Source organism: Bombyx mandarina, chromosome 23 (assembly GCF_030267445.1).
Source record: "Bombyx mandarina strain Sakado chromosome 23, ASM3026744v2".
NCBI lineage: Eukaryota > Metazoa > Arthropoda > Insecta > Lepidoptera > Bombycidae > Bombyx > Bombyx mandarina.
The window spans coordinates 16,703,902-16,716,482 of NC_143229.1; the positions used below are offsets into that span (position 1 = coordinate 16,703,902).

General features: G+C 39.7%; 2 protein-coding genes across 2 annotated transcripts in view; both read right to left on the bottom strand.

Annotated features, from left to right (window-relative positions):
• LOC114246566 (fatty acyl-CoA reductase 1) overlaps window positions 1–12,581 on the bottom strand; it is a 272,794-nt gene that overhangs the window by 147,314 nt on the left and 112,899 nt on the right. The window lies entirely within an intron of this gene.
• LOC114251822 (scavenger receptor class B member 1) overlaps window positions 1,099–12,581 on the bottom strand; it is an 81,609-nt gene continuing 70,126 nt past the window's right edge. The window contains exons 5-10 of the mRNA XM_028186218.2: window positions 11,011–11,211; window positions 10,107–10,334; window positions 9,259–9,373; window positions 7,863–8,013; window positions 5,793–5,934; window positions 1,099–4,924 (exon numbers count right to left, since the gene is read on the bottom strand). Coding sequence (XP_028042019.2) covers window positions 4,349–4,924; window positions 5,793–5,934; window positions 7,863–8,013; window positions 9,259–9,373; window positions 10,107–10,334; window positions 11,011–11,211 — 1,413 coding nt within the window. The 3' untranslated portion in view covers window positions 1,099–4,348. The remainder of the gene's footprint in view (window positions 4,925–5,792; window positions 5,935–7,862; window positions 8,014–9,258; window positions 9,374–10,106; window positions 10,335–11,010; window positions 11,212–12,581) is intronic.

The following is a 12,581-nucleotide window of genomic DNA, read 5'->3' on the forward strand; positions in this document are numbered from 1 at the left end:
AATCTATACACTTTCTTTATACTTTTACATGGTCGTCATCTCAAGTTAAAAGTGATAAATTGTGAATTTCGTAGGCTTGTCGACGCATTTCACGCTGATCCGTAGCGTCAGCCTCTTTCAACAATGTTTTCAATAAAAACATACGCTCCACAAAATATCGATGAAGAATAAAGTTATTTTAAAGTGCAATTTTGTTAATTAATAGTATTTTTTTAATAATTAACAGCGGTTTATAACGTTTTCGTATATTCTCACTCACAACAAACACATAAAACACTAACTTTTGATTTGACAAATAAAATGATTTTGCGATGCGAAGTTCTTGCCGAAATTCGACGTGATTTACACTACAGAATGCCGTTTCAAACGTCAACTCATACATTTTAGTAAAAAAACTCACGCTTGCTAGTTCAATTCACCCGCGAGGGGCGCTAGTGTAGATTCGGCACTACAATGAAATTTACAGAATGCCAATTTGAAAACACACACCAAATTCACGTGCGAGTTTGTTAAACAACGCTTACAGAATCGCACGGCTGACCTAATCTGAATCAGCTCTAACAGTACATGTTATAAGGTTATCTGAAGCAGTCTTCCATGAAGTTTTCAAACAGATTCTAAAAACTCGCGCCATTTGTGGCCGACCTCTGTGCATTGGCACTAGGGTTGCCAGACGTCTCGGGACTCTGGTCTCTGTCCCGTATTCGAAGCGTACGATTTTAATTGTATTGATTTTTATAAATATGTTAAAACCGATAAAAATATGTTAAAATTGACTTGCTCCTCGGAAAAATATCAATAAAGAAATAAAGATTGTCACTATATAATTTTGTTTTTTATTTGTCCCGGGTAACCCGGTAAAAAACTAATTTCCCGTATTTTTTGCCTATTTAAGCATTTGCCCCTTACAGGCTGAAAAAAATCTGGCGACTCTAATTGGCACCCCTAAAACAAAATCGCACACAATAAAATTGCGCCCAGCTAAGCTATGTAGACATAGATTATACACTTAATATATTTGAGATATGTAGATTTTGCTAGGACACAAGAGCTGGTCGGTACTGAATTTGGATAGAAAATAAAAGAAAAACACAGAAATAAAATAAAAATAAAACATTTATTCACTATCAATATCTGTAATGCACCATACACTATATACAGAAATGTAATTTAAGTTTTCAAACATTACGTTTTTGTAAACTATTGAAAAGTTTACGAAGATTCCTAAAAACCATTTTCTAACTATAGCATTGAGCACGAATACAGTTGGAAATCGACTGTAAGATAGATTATAGCGAATGATGTCTGATCTACGAAATTTCGTATGAACTTCTGACGTCAATTACAAATGCATACGTATTCAATGTTGGAGTTAGCCAATATGGCCGCCACTTTGAAGACTGTTCAAATGCACCTTTTACCTTAAACATCGATTCTTATCTACTGCGCTTATTTTAAACTTAATTTAATCTTATAAACGAAATCACAAAAGTCTATTCAGAGATAGGTGTCCGTGCGACATTTACCATTTGATACATCGATTATGAATTTTATCAACGCAGTTATTAACTCGCGACATTATGACATATAAATTGAGAATTGATGCCCGCCTTAATAAATTTTATTTTGACGCATACATACATAGGCCGTTTTTCAATTACAGCACAAGAGCGCATTATGCGGCATAATGCTCAACTAAGCTTCAGCATAATTCGGCATTGTGCGTCACTGAGTCGTATTATGCTCTGTAATTGGAAAACTACCATTAAGTAATGATTAATTACAGAGCATAATGCGACTCAGTGACGCACAATGCCGAATTATGCTGAAGCTTTGTTAAGCATTATGCCGCATAATGCGCTCTTGTGTTGTAATTAGAAAACGGCCTTAATGCGACAGAGATGACGTTCTACAAAAAACGAAGTATGACGATCGTCTTTTTCTTGCAGCCGATGGATATGATTTTGCCGCGAATATTACAGTGATCGATGATATTACTTTAAAAAAAAGAGTTTAAATTTTGATAATAAATATGTACATTACCTTTTGTCGTAACATAACAATATAGTTTTACACTGCGTAAAAGCTTCTTTATATTTATAGTAAACTGGTAATATCAAGGATTTTCTTTTCTGAGAGCGGCGTATTTTTTAATGTAGTTTTTTGATGTAGCAAAACGTAACGCGAGCATGGACACCTTAAATTAAAGGTATAAGTAATCTACTGTTAATATCCACAATTTGTTAACGAGGAGATAATATAAGATATTGAGCAATTAATCAGTCGTGTTTATAATTATTAGGTAATGTGCTAACGTTAATGAGGCAAATATAAATGAACACAGCGCCATCTAGTTCAAAAAAAGCGATTTCGGTAAATTTTATAATAAATTTCTAGCGTAAAGAGATTAAAATTTTGCTTAATGATCTTAAATTCGAACCGTAGTCTTGATGTTTTTAAAAACCAGATAGCGCTGATAGCACATGTTTGAATTTCATATTTTGGCCGATAGCCGTCATTTTATTTATAATAATTCGGCTTTTAATGGAATGTATTTTTTGACAGTCAGATTTGTAATAAATAAATTACTAAAAAGAATTGGCGCATTTTTATTTTTAATAACCAAATAAATTGTTCGCTTGACGCTTTGTATACCATAGACCTAGGTTTCCTACTTCAGTGTTGTATACATACCACCCATCGACACAAAATGACGTTGCAATTGAAAAGTCAAACGGTAAGTAATTCCCGCTATTATTACATAATTGAAAGAGTTTTTTTTAAAAGATAGGTAGACGAAGAACTACACTCTATCAAATACGAAACTAAATTACTGGCCTATAAGACTTCTAAAATAATACCCTGGGCGTTAGCCATAAAAAATAATTGTTAAAAGTTGTAAGTATGGCAAGACTGAACCTAAATAAAAATCATCAATTATTTGACACTATCTCTGTTTAAGACACAGCATGTATTTTTCAAATACATTTGCAGGCAATAGGTTTTTCAGTTAATGATGGGATTATTCTGTGTATATCTGAGATGTAACATCGATTTCTAAGAATCGAACAACTAGAGAGACAGATTGGGGTCATTTTGAAATTCACAATTATTGTGAATGTTGCACGTCCAACAAACATTTAAGTAATCCGACTTATATTATTAAGCATAGAGTCTTTCCTAGAAAATATTTCCGCGCCCCAGAATCATTGCTAGTACATGATGATCGAAAAACTTCGTACTTACAATTATTTTAATTACCAAAATATATCACACAGGTAAGTCGATGTATGTGATTTAAACAAAACCAATTCGACAAATGAGTCGACTATTATCAAAGCCGGCAATCTGACTTTTGGACAATGATTGGTAAATCAAAAAAACGAATTATTGACTTTGTATTCCATTGGCAGTCACAAAACTCTTCGGAACGACATCTTAGATAAATAACAGGTTAACTATTAACCTTTATTTAATGCAGGTTTTGAACCGTATTCTTTGAAGGAGACGATTATATTCAAATCAATCTGTATTGACATATCAATAAAAAATGTTTGTCCAAATGCACAGATTGCCACCTTTGATAATAGACGACTCAAATAGTCTTATTAAATGTGTCTTTAAACGTTGATAAATCGCGCCGGACATTAGCGATACGATGGTTGTGGATGGTTATTTATTACGTGTTAATTTTATCACCGTGTTTTTTTAGTAAATTAATAATAATCTTGGCACGGCCCATTACTTGATTTTTCGGTAATTAAAACCCACATTTATACAGGTATTGTTCGTCAAAAAATACGTGTTTGTTTAGCATTTATACATATAAATAAAATTGGAGTGTCTGTTTGTAATATTGAAATAGCCGCTTTTTACTACATGCATATGAATATATATACGGTACATACACCGAAATAACATTTTTACAATTTTTGTCTGTCTGTTTGTTCCGGCTAATCTCTGGAACGGCTGGACCGATTTTGATGAGACTTTCACTGATAGGTAGCTGATGATATAAGGAGTAACTTAGGTTACTTTTTTTAGAGCAGCTTCGCCCCGCGGCGTCACCCGCGGTACGACAATAACCGCGGATAACATCACGGGACTCAGCTATCAATAATAAATTTTAATGTTTCCGAAGCGAAGCGAGGGCGGGTCGCTAGTATTAAATAAATTAATAAAGGTCTATTGTTTTTTTTGTGTGTAATAACTGATATTGCACAGGCGAAACACGCATTAATCACACCACGTTCCGATCGTTTCGTGCATAAGTACACGCGCCGTATTTATCGTGAGAACAACGATGTAAAAAGACAGATTCATAACGACTTTCCGCATTCGCCGCGTCTCAATCCGATATGTGTAAGCTTAATTCGTTGTTCCTCTCATCCAAGTCTTTGAGGTTCCTCATTCGCTGCGAGCCGCCCAGGCTGACGTCACAGCCCTCCAGCTCTCCGTCTTCGATGACCTCAAGGTATTTGAAGTCCTCGTCGCTGTCCGTCTGATTTATGATCTCGTAAGCTTTTGACGTTTGACTTGAATCTTTTAGGGACGGCTTTCTTTCGAACAAGTTTTTGACGTGCGCCATTTCTGTCAGTTTGTCCTTGACACTGTTGACGGTTTCGTATAGCCTGTCATTTAATTTGATGTTTAATTTGATCATTTCATCGGAGTCGCTCTCCGAGAGTGGTATCTCGCACGGCGCGTACACTCCATCATTCAGTTTGGCCTTCTCGAGCCAAGCGTCCTTGTTCTTTTCGAAGTTCTTGAACATCACCTTGAAGCTGAGTATGTAGATGGTGGTGATGACGAGGACAGCTCCGGTGATGAACATTATATACATCGCTGCTTGCTCGACTATTGGCAGTATGTTTAGGTATAGTTTGAATCTCTGTTCCAGTGAAGGTGGAAGCGAGTACATTCTCTGTAATAAAAATCGGTACAGTTAGTTTTAGTCGATAAGTTTATTGTTGGTTAATTTTTGATGCGGTAATCGTTTGACTATTCTGAACTATTGTTTGGTGCGAATGAAGTATTTTGAGCGTAATTACACCGGTCATCGTTCTCGTCGAACCCCTCGCTTGCGACGAAGGGCTCGGTGAGTAAACTAACCCACAGACACAGCCCACTGAGTTTCTCGCCGGATCTTCTCAGTGGGTCACGTTTCCGATCCGCTGGTAAATTCTGCGAAGCCCTGCTCTTACTAGGGTCAGTGTTAGCAACATCATCAGGTTAGAGCTCCATGAGCTCACCTACTCGCTCGGTTACGCTAGTATAGCCTCTCAAGGCTACCGGCTTAGGTAGGGAAGAAAAAAAAGCGTAATTAATGGTATTCAAATCCATTAAAGACTCTTTGCCTCGAAAACACGTAAATAATGAACGATCTTTGGATCTTTTAATGTGGAATCTTTAATAAAATCAGAGCACAGACCTTACTGCTGGACATAGAACTCTACCAAAAAACCATAGTCTACACCCAAAAAAACATGTCTTTCGCCATTAGCGCCCTTCTTGGCATGCTGGTTGGCGATTGCTCGGCGGGGGAAACTCTTAATCGCCTCATGACATCAACAGTAAGAGATGGAGTGGTGGTATTACTTTTCGAGGGCTTTTTTGGTGCATCGGTGTGTGTGTATGGTGTTTAAAACTTCGCAAATGTCTAAGAAAATGTTGTGCAAGTCTTCAAATGTCCCGTACCACATGCGGAAGACTTATGTTCTGTCAGGAAATTAAAATTCAAACGTACGTAAGGATTGCGTTAGAGGAATAGCCAAGCTGTATTTATTACTCACGATATCGAACCAGAGCATCGGTAGGTACATATTGGAGAATCTTTCCGTGTTCGTGATGCTGGATATGCTACCGAGTGCCATGTTTATCTGGAACTTGGAGCTGACCTCCAGAGGCAGACCCGATTCCGGCTGAATCCAGAAACTGTGAACGAAAAATGGAGTTATGAAGACATTTTTTGGTGGTAGGACGTCTTGTGAGTCCGCACGGGTAGGTACCACCGCCCTGCCTATTTCTGCCGTGAAGCAGTATGTAAAATTGAGACTTGGAACTCGCATCTCAAGGTGGGTGGCGGCATTTACGTTGCTGATGTCTATGGACTGTGTTTACTCGGCTTCTAAACTCAAGATAAAACTCATAGCTCTTCTCGTACACAAACACACATGTAACCCCACGAAAAGCACAGCGGTGCTCTTCAAAAGGGGTCGCCCTCCGAACACCACGCTGAGCATCCCCCTTCCGACTAGGCGCGTCAATACCCCCGCCCCCGCCGTTCGCCCAATCACGATGTTCGACCAGCCCATACCGTGGGCCCCGAAGGTCAAGTACTTAGGCGTCACCCTCGACAGTAGGATGACATTCCGCCCCCACATTAAGACGGTACGCGACCGTGCCGCCTTCATTCTAGGACGTCTCTACCCGATGATATGTAGGCGAAGTAAAATGTCCCTTAGAAATAAGGTGACACTCTACAAAACTTGCATACGCCCCGTCATGACCTATGCAAGTGTAGTGTTCGCTCACGCGGCCCGCATACACTTGAAATCATTCCAAATTATTCAATCCCGTTTTTGCAGGATAGCCGTCGGAGCCCCGTGGTTCGTCAGGAACGTCGACCTCCATGACGACCTGGACTTAGAGTCCATCAGTAAGTATCTGCAGTCGGCGTCCATGCGCCACTTCGATAAAGCGGCACGACACGAGAACCCTCTCATCGTGGCCGCCGGTAACTACATTCCCGATCCTGCGGACAGAATGGAAAGCAGTCGACGTCGCCCAAAACACGTCATCTCGGATCCGCCCGATCCACTAACGGTGCTTTTAGGTAATTCAAGCACCGGTCACCGTTCTCGTCGAACCCGTCGCTTGCGACGAAGGGCTCGACGAGTAAATTAACTCTCAGACACAGCCCACTGAGTTTCTCGCCGGATCTTCTCAGTGGGTCGCGTTTCCGATCCGGTGGTAGATTCTGCGAAGCACGACTCTTGCTAGGGTTCGTGTTAGCAACATCGTCAGGTTTGAGCCCCGTGAGCTCACCTACTAAAGTTAGGGTTACGCTGACATAGCCTCTCAAGGCTCTCAGCTTAGGTAGGGAAAAAAAAAAAAAAAAAAACACACATGTAGAGTAAGTACAGTGCTATCTATAGAAGATTGCACAAAGTGGGAATGAGTTGCTCGCTCCGGGCATTTCAATATTGTAATAATTGTTATGTTATTATACTCATGTAAAAATGAATATTTAAAAAAATCTAATATTAAAAAAATAATCTAATATTTAAAAAAAAAAGAAAAACCACGCCCGCTGAGTTTCTTGCCAATTCTTCTCAGGACGGAGGCTAGTTCTTGTGAATTGGCGGTAGTTCTTTTGACGTTCAATAAGTATGTACTTTCATTTATGTTGAATAAATTTGATTTGATTTGATTTGATTTATATATTAATACGTGAAGCAAAAATTTTTTTTACCCCTTTTTACGAAAATTATACGGACGGAGGAGTATGAAATTTCCTATACTTACAGAGAGTATACAGAAGGAGTGCAGAAAGCTAATATTCTTTAAAAATTATGTATTGAAAATACATTACACACACTACCATGTATTGGACACGGATACGCATATACACTCTTTTGTTTATTGTGAAACTTTTGTTAGTGTTTAAAGCCTGTGGTCAAATTGAGAATAGATTAATATTGTTTGTCTTAGACGAAATCTGTGATTATAGAAGTAAAATAGAACCAATATAACCATAATAATGTTCAAAGTTATATTTTAAATTAATAATTAATATGGTCGAATTTCGACCGGTGGGCGACCACTAGTATGATTTAAAACAGTCAGGTATTCAGGCTCACCTGGTCTCATGCTCCTCCTGTTTGGGCGTCAGCCCTTCAACTTTGCTGAAGAGGACGTCGTCTCCTTTGTAGAAGTGGGGATAGGACAGAGCTATCGGGAAACCGTAGTAGCAGTCCGCCACGTCGATCAGCCCTTCTGGGAGGCATTTTCCTAAAATAATTATAATACAATACTAAGTTTTAGTATTTCCTTTGGTATTCTTGTGACGTAGAAATAGAAGGCTTAATATGGCGTTAATTATTGTCATTTTTTTATGCTTAGATGGGTGGACGAGCTCACAGTCCACCTGGAGCTTAGTGGTTACTGGAGCCCATAGACATCTACTACGTAAATGCGTCATCCACCTTGAGATATAAGTTATAAGGTCTCAGTATAGTTACAACGGCTGCCCCGCCTTTCAAACCGAAACGTGTTACTGTTTCACGGCAGAAATAGGCAGAGTGGTGGTACCTACAAGTGCGGACTCAAGAGGTCTTAACACCAGTAACTACCACCATTATATTATGGTCGTTGTCTGGTTCAGTGTAGATGGGGGATAGAGCTGACGGCTTGTGGAGTCAGAGTCGTCGGAGAAGTAATGATGCAAACTAAGCATCGACATGTTCAAACATCGTGCGTAGGCTACAAATATGTACTTGGATTTTTCCTATCACCCTCAATTTGTTTGCAAAATACGTTCGTGTGAATTCGAAAAAAAAAGTTTATGTAATTTTTGTAAATGGTGCTAAAAGCATCGAAAAAAAATACCCGCGATAATATATCGTTCATAAAGAATGATGTTATTCACTTTTGAAAAAATCGATATCATAATATCGATATTTTTTATGAGCGATGTTGCGTGCCTACGGAGAGGCAGGCCAATACAATCTGGACGACTTAGCGGGAACGCGAGGGGTGAAATTGTGCGATTTGTTTTATTTTGTCTATTTAGTGTTTCTTCAGGCTTAAATGTGTAATAACGGTGGTTTTATTAACTGTTTAGTATCCGTGAAAGTGCACAAATGTGGGAAAATGGAACAAAGCTGCTGGACGTAACTTCTCGGGATCCTCCAAAAAGTACACTGAAAAAATCTCAGTAAATAACCACCATTTACCAAGTATATAATTATATATTTCATCTCATGTCATTTCATTTCATTTCACTCCATTTTATCATTTTTCATAAAATTAAGAATATGAATTAAAATAAGACATGACCTTAGTTACCAGGTCATAAAATCCCTTAAAAAAAATGAATAGTCTCATTCTTGGCTTACAAATCAGATATTTGCTTTCTCCAAGGGGACCATCACAAGAATGCCCTCGCTGTGCTGATTACGCTAAGTCCTGCCTTGGAAACGAGAATGGTCGTTGTGCTGATACATTTTGAAGACCACGCTGATGTTTTCCACTCACCATTCCTGCAGAAGCATTTGTTCTCTTCGTTATGTTTGCCGTTGTCGAGCATGTGCTCCGGGAAGACGTACTTCACGCCCCTTATGCCGCTTCTGACGCCCTCCTCGGTAGGGATCTGAAACGATATGGATTGTAAAAGAAAACATTTCGTGTTTAATACAGGAATCTTGGGACGGTATTCCATTAGATTTTGTTTACCAACTGCCGATGTGATGAAGCAGTCGTGGCCTAAAGGATAAGACGTCCGGTACATTCGTGTTGAGCTATGCAACGGTGTTCGAATCCCGCAGGCGGGTACCAATTTTTCTAATTAAATACGTACTCAACAATTGGTCACGATTGACTTTCACGGTGAAGCAATAACATCGTGTAATAAAAATCAAACCCGCAAAATTATAATTTGCGTAATTACTGTTAGTAGGATCTCATGTGAGTCCGTGCGGGTACGTACCACCACCCTGCCTATTTCTGCCGTAAAGTAGTAATGCGTTTCGGTTTGAAGGGTGGGGCAGCCGTTGGGCTCACAAGAGGTCTTACCACCAGTAAAATATCTCTGAATACCTCTACCAATAACTCTGCCAATGCCGGTCCCGGAACTATCCTGAGACCTTAGAAGTCATATCTCGGGTATATATAGGTAGTTGGCGGCATTTACGTTGTAGATGTCTATGGGCTCCAATAACCACTTAACCCTAGGTGGGCTTGTGAGCTCGTCCACCTATCTATGCAATCAATAAAATAAAATAAAGATAGGCACCACCATTTCGTCTATTTCAAAGAGCGCCGATAACCGCTGAAAAACAAGGGGACCGCCCGATCCCCCTCCTGCTACTACTAGAATTACTCACCAAAGGAGCAGCTCGGCACAGACTCTTCCTATAGAACAGCAAGGTTTCGTTTTTGGTGACGCCACCCCTGAACTTGGTGCCGTCAGACGCGTACTGCACGTTTGAGCAGTGCTTCCCCTCCCACTGCGGCAGGTCGGTGGAGCCGCGGTACGTGTCGATGAGGCCGGAGAGTCTGATATCAGTTTCGCCTGTGTAGACCGTCTCGAAGTCTCCATCGAAGTCATACATCTGTACAGGAAAAAGCGCAAGGAGATTTGACAAACAAACAAAAGAATTGTGTGTCTGTAAATGCGGTTTACGGACGATGGTTTTACGTGATAACGTCACTAGCAAGACTATTCGAAGCTATTGCTTAGATGGGTGGACGAGGTCACAGCCCACCAGATGTTAAGTGGTTACTGAAACCCATAGACATCTACAACGTAAATGCTGCCACCTACCTTGAGATATAAGTTCTAAGGTATCAAGTATAGTTACAATGGCCGTCACTTCAAACCGAAACGCATTACTGCTTCACGGCAGAAATAGGAGGGGTGGTGGTACCTACCCGCGCGGACTCACAAGAGGTCCTACCACCAGTAAGCTAGCTCTGACGACACGCGAGAAGAGAGATAAATGTGTCACAAGGCAACGCTTAGGCCGATTGTGCCTCTCTATCGCTTGTTCCGCGCTCTCGCTTGCGCGCTGGCTTAGGTGGAACGTGACACTTTTCCGTGCGTGCAACCGGTGTTCATCGATTTATAAGACGTTAGATCACGTCAAAAATAAACAAATAAATTAGTACTTAAGCCGACTTCGGCAATATAAAAAGCGTATTATAAATGCAGTCGAAGTTAATTGAATATGTATTATTAAGGATGAATCGATGATAACGTAATTAATTCAATTATGTTAAGAAACTCACCCGATCGATCAGGCCGAGCTTGTCGAAATAAATCCATCTCGGGAGGAAGGTGTTGCCCAGGGTCATCAGCTCGGACTTATAGCCCATCATGAACTCTTTGGCCGTCATTTTCGTCAAGGGCTGGCTGTTTGTCAACGTAATCAGATTGTTTAAGCCGAATCTCGCGAATAAATGCTGCTGGGAGACTACGTTTGCAATGCTCTATGAAGAAAAGAAAAAAATCAATTGGAATTAGGTAATTGAAAAATATAACACTGAACCAAATAATATATTTATTTTTTTGCTTAGATCACAGCCCACCTGGTGTTAGTAGTTATAATGGAACATCGGTAAAAACCACTGTAGATTTATATATTAGTATAGATAGTCATATAGTTGTATAGTAACAACGGCTGCCCCACCCTTCAAACCGAAATGCATTACTGCTTCACGACTGACGGCTGAAATAGGCAAGGCAGTGGTATCTACCCGTGCGGATTGACAAGAAGTACTAGCACCAGATACACTAAAGGACCTAAGCTAGGATATTTCTGACCGAAAATTCAATTTTAGCACGGTGTTATTAAGCCCATCGATCCTTGTCGTATCGCTCTTGTCAGAGCGGTCGTGATCGTCATTAAGTATCATTGCTGTGGGCAGATTCTATGCGTTCAGGGCAAAGTAGAAGGCACCAGAGCGCGTGGAAGGTTGCTCATGCGATGGCTCGACCAGGTCAAGTCGGCAGTTGGCGCTTGTTTTCATGAGTGTACCAGACTCACCACAAACCAGGAGAAGTGGTGATTGCTCATGAGGCGCACAGCATCTGCCCACAGCAATTTAAGCTGCTTTCAGACTACGTTATACTATAGCGGCATATAGTATATCAGCGTGTACTTAGCCAATAATATATAGTACAGTACAGTGTGATCGTGTCCATAACAATGTATGGTGCGCGATATTGTTATGCTATATTATATGCTATTATATTATGGCGTAGTCTGAAAGCAGCTTTAGACCATATTTATGGTTTAATATCGCTTTTTTTTCATTAAATCGAGGGGTGCAAGGCTTCAGCTTAAGCGACATTTTTGAAGCTTTACTTCCAGTGAGAGAAAATTTTGAACAAATATCATGAAATAAAAAAAAAACTTCTTCAGCTATTTAAATTACTCAGTCAGCGTAAACATAATTGAAGTTCGCTTAAAGACATCGAACCGTTGATGCTGATATCGAATAAAACGCACCTTTAATTACAAAGATAAATGTCGCGTGTTAAGTGAAATGGCATTTAAATCAAATAGCCTTACATCGCTCGATATTATTTCCGATGTTTCGTATATTTAACAGGTTCCGTGGTGGCGCGCAAATGATTTTAACGCTTAGTTAGTTTGGCAGTTTTACAAGTACAAAACAAAACAAAAAAAACTTCAGAGGTGTCAAGGGACACCCGGATGGAACGAAGTTCCTTTCGATTAATTAGTGAAGGAATTGTAACTTTTTTTTTAAGTCATAATAATAAATTACGGCATTATGAAGAAGAAAAAAACAATACTATGAACTAAATTACTATGGTTGAAACGCTATCTCGAGAA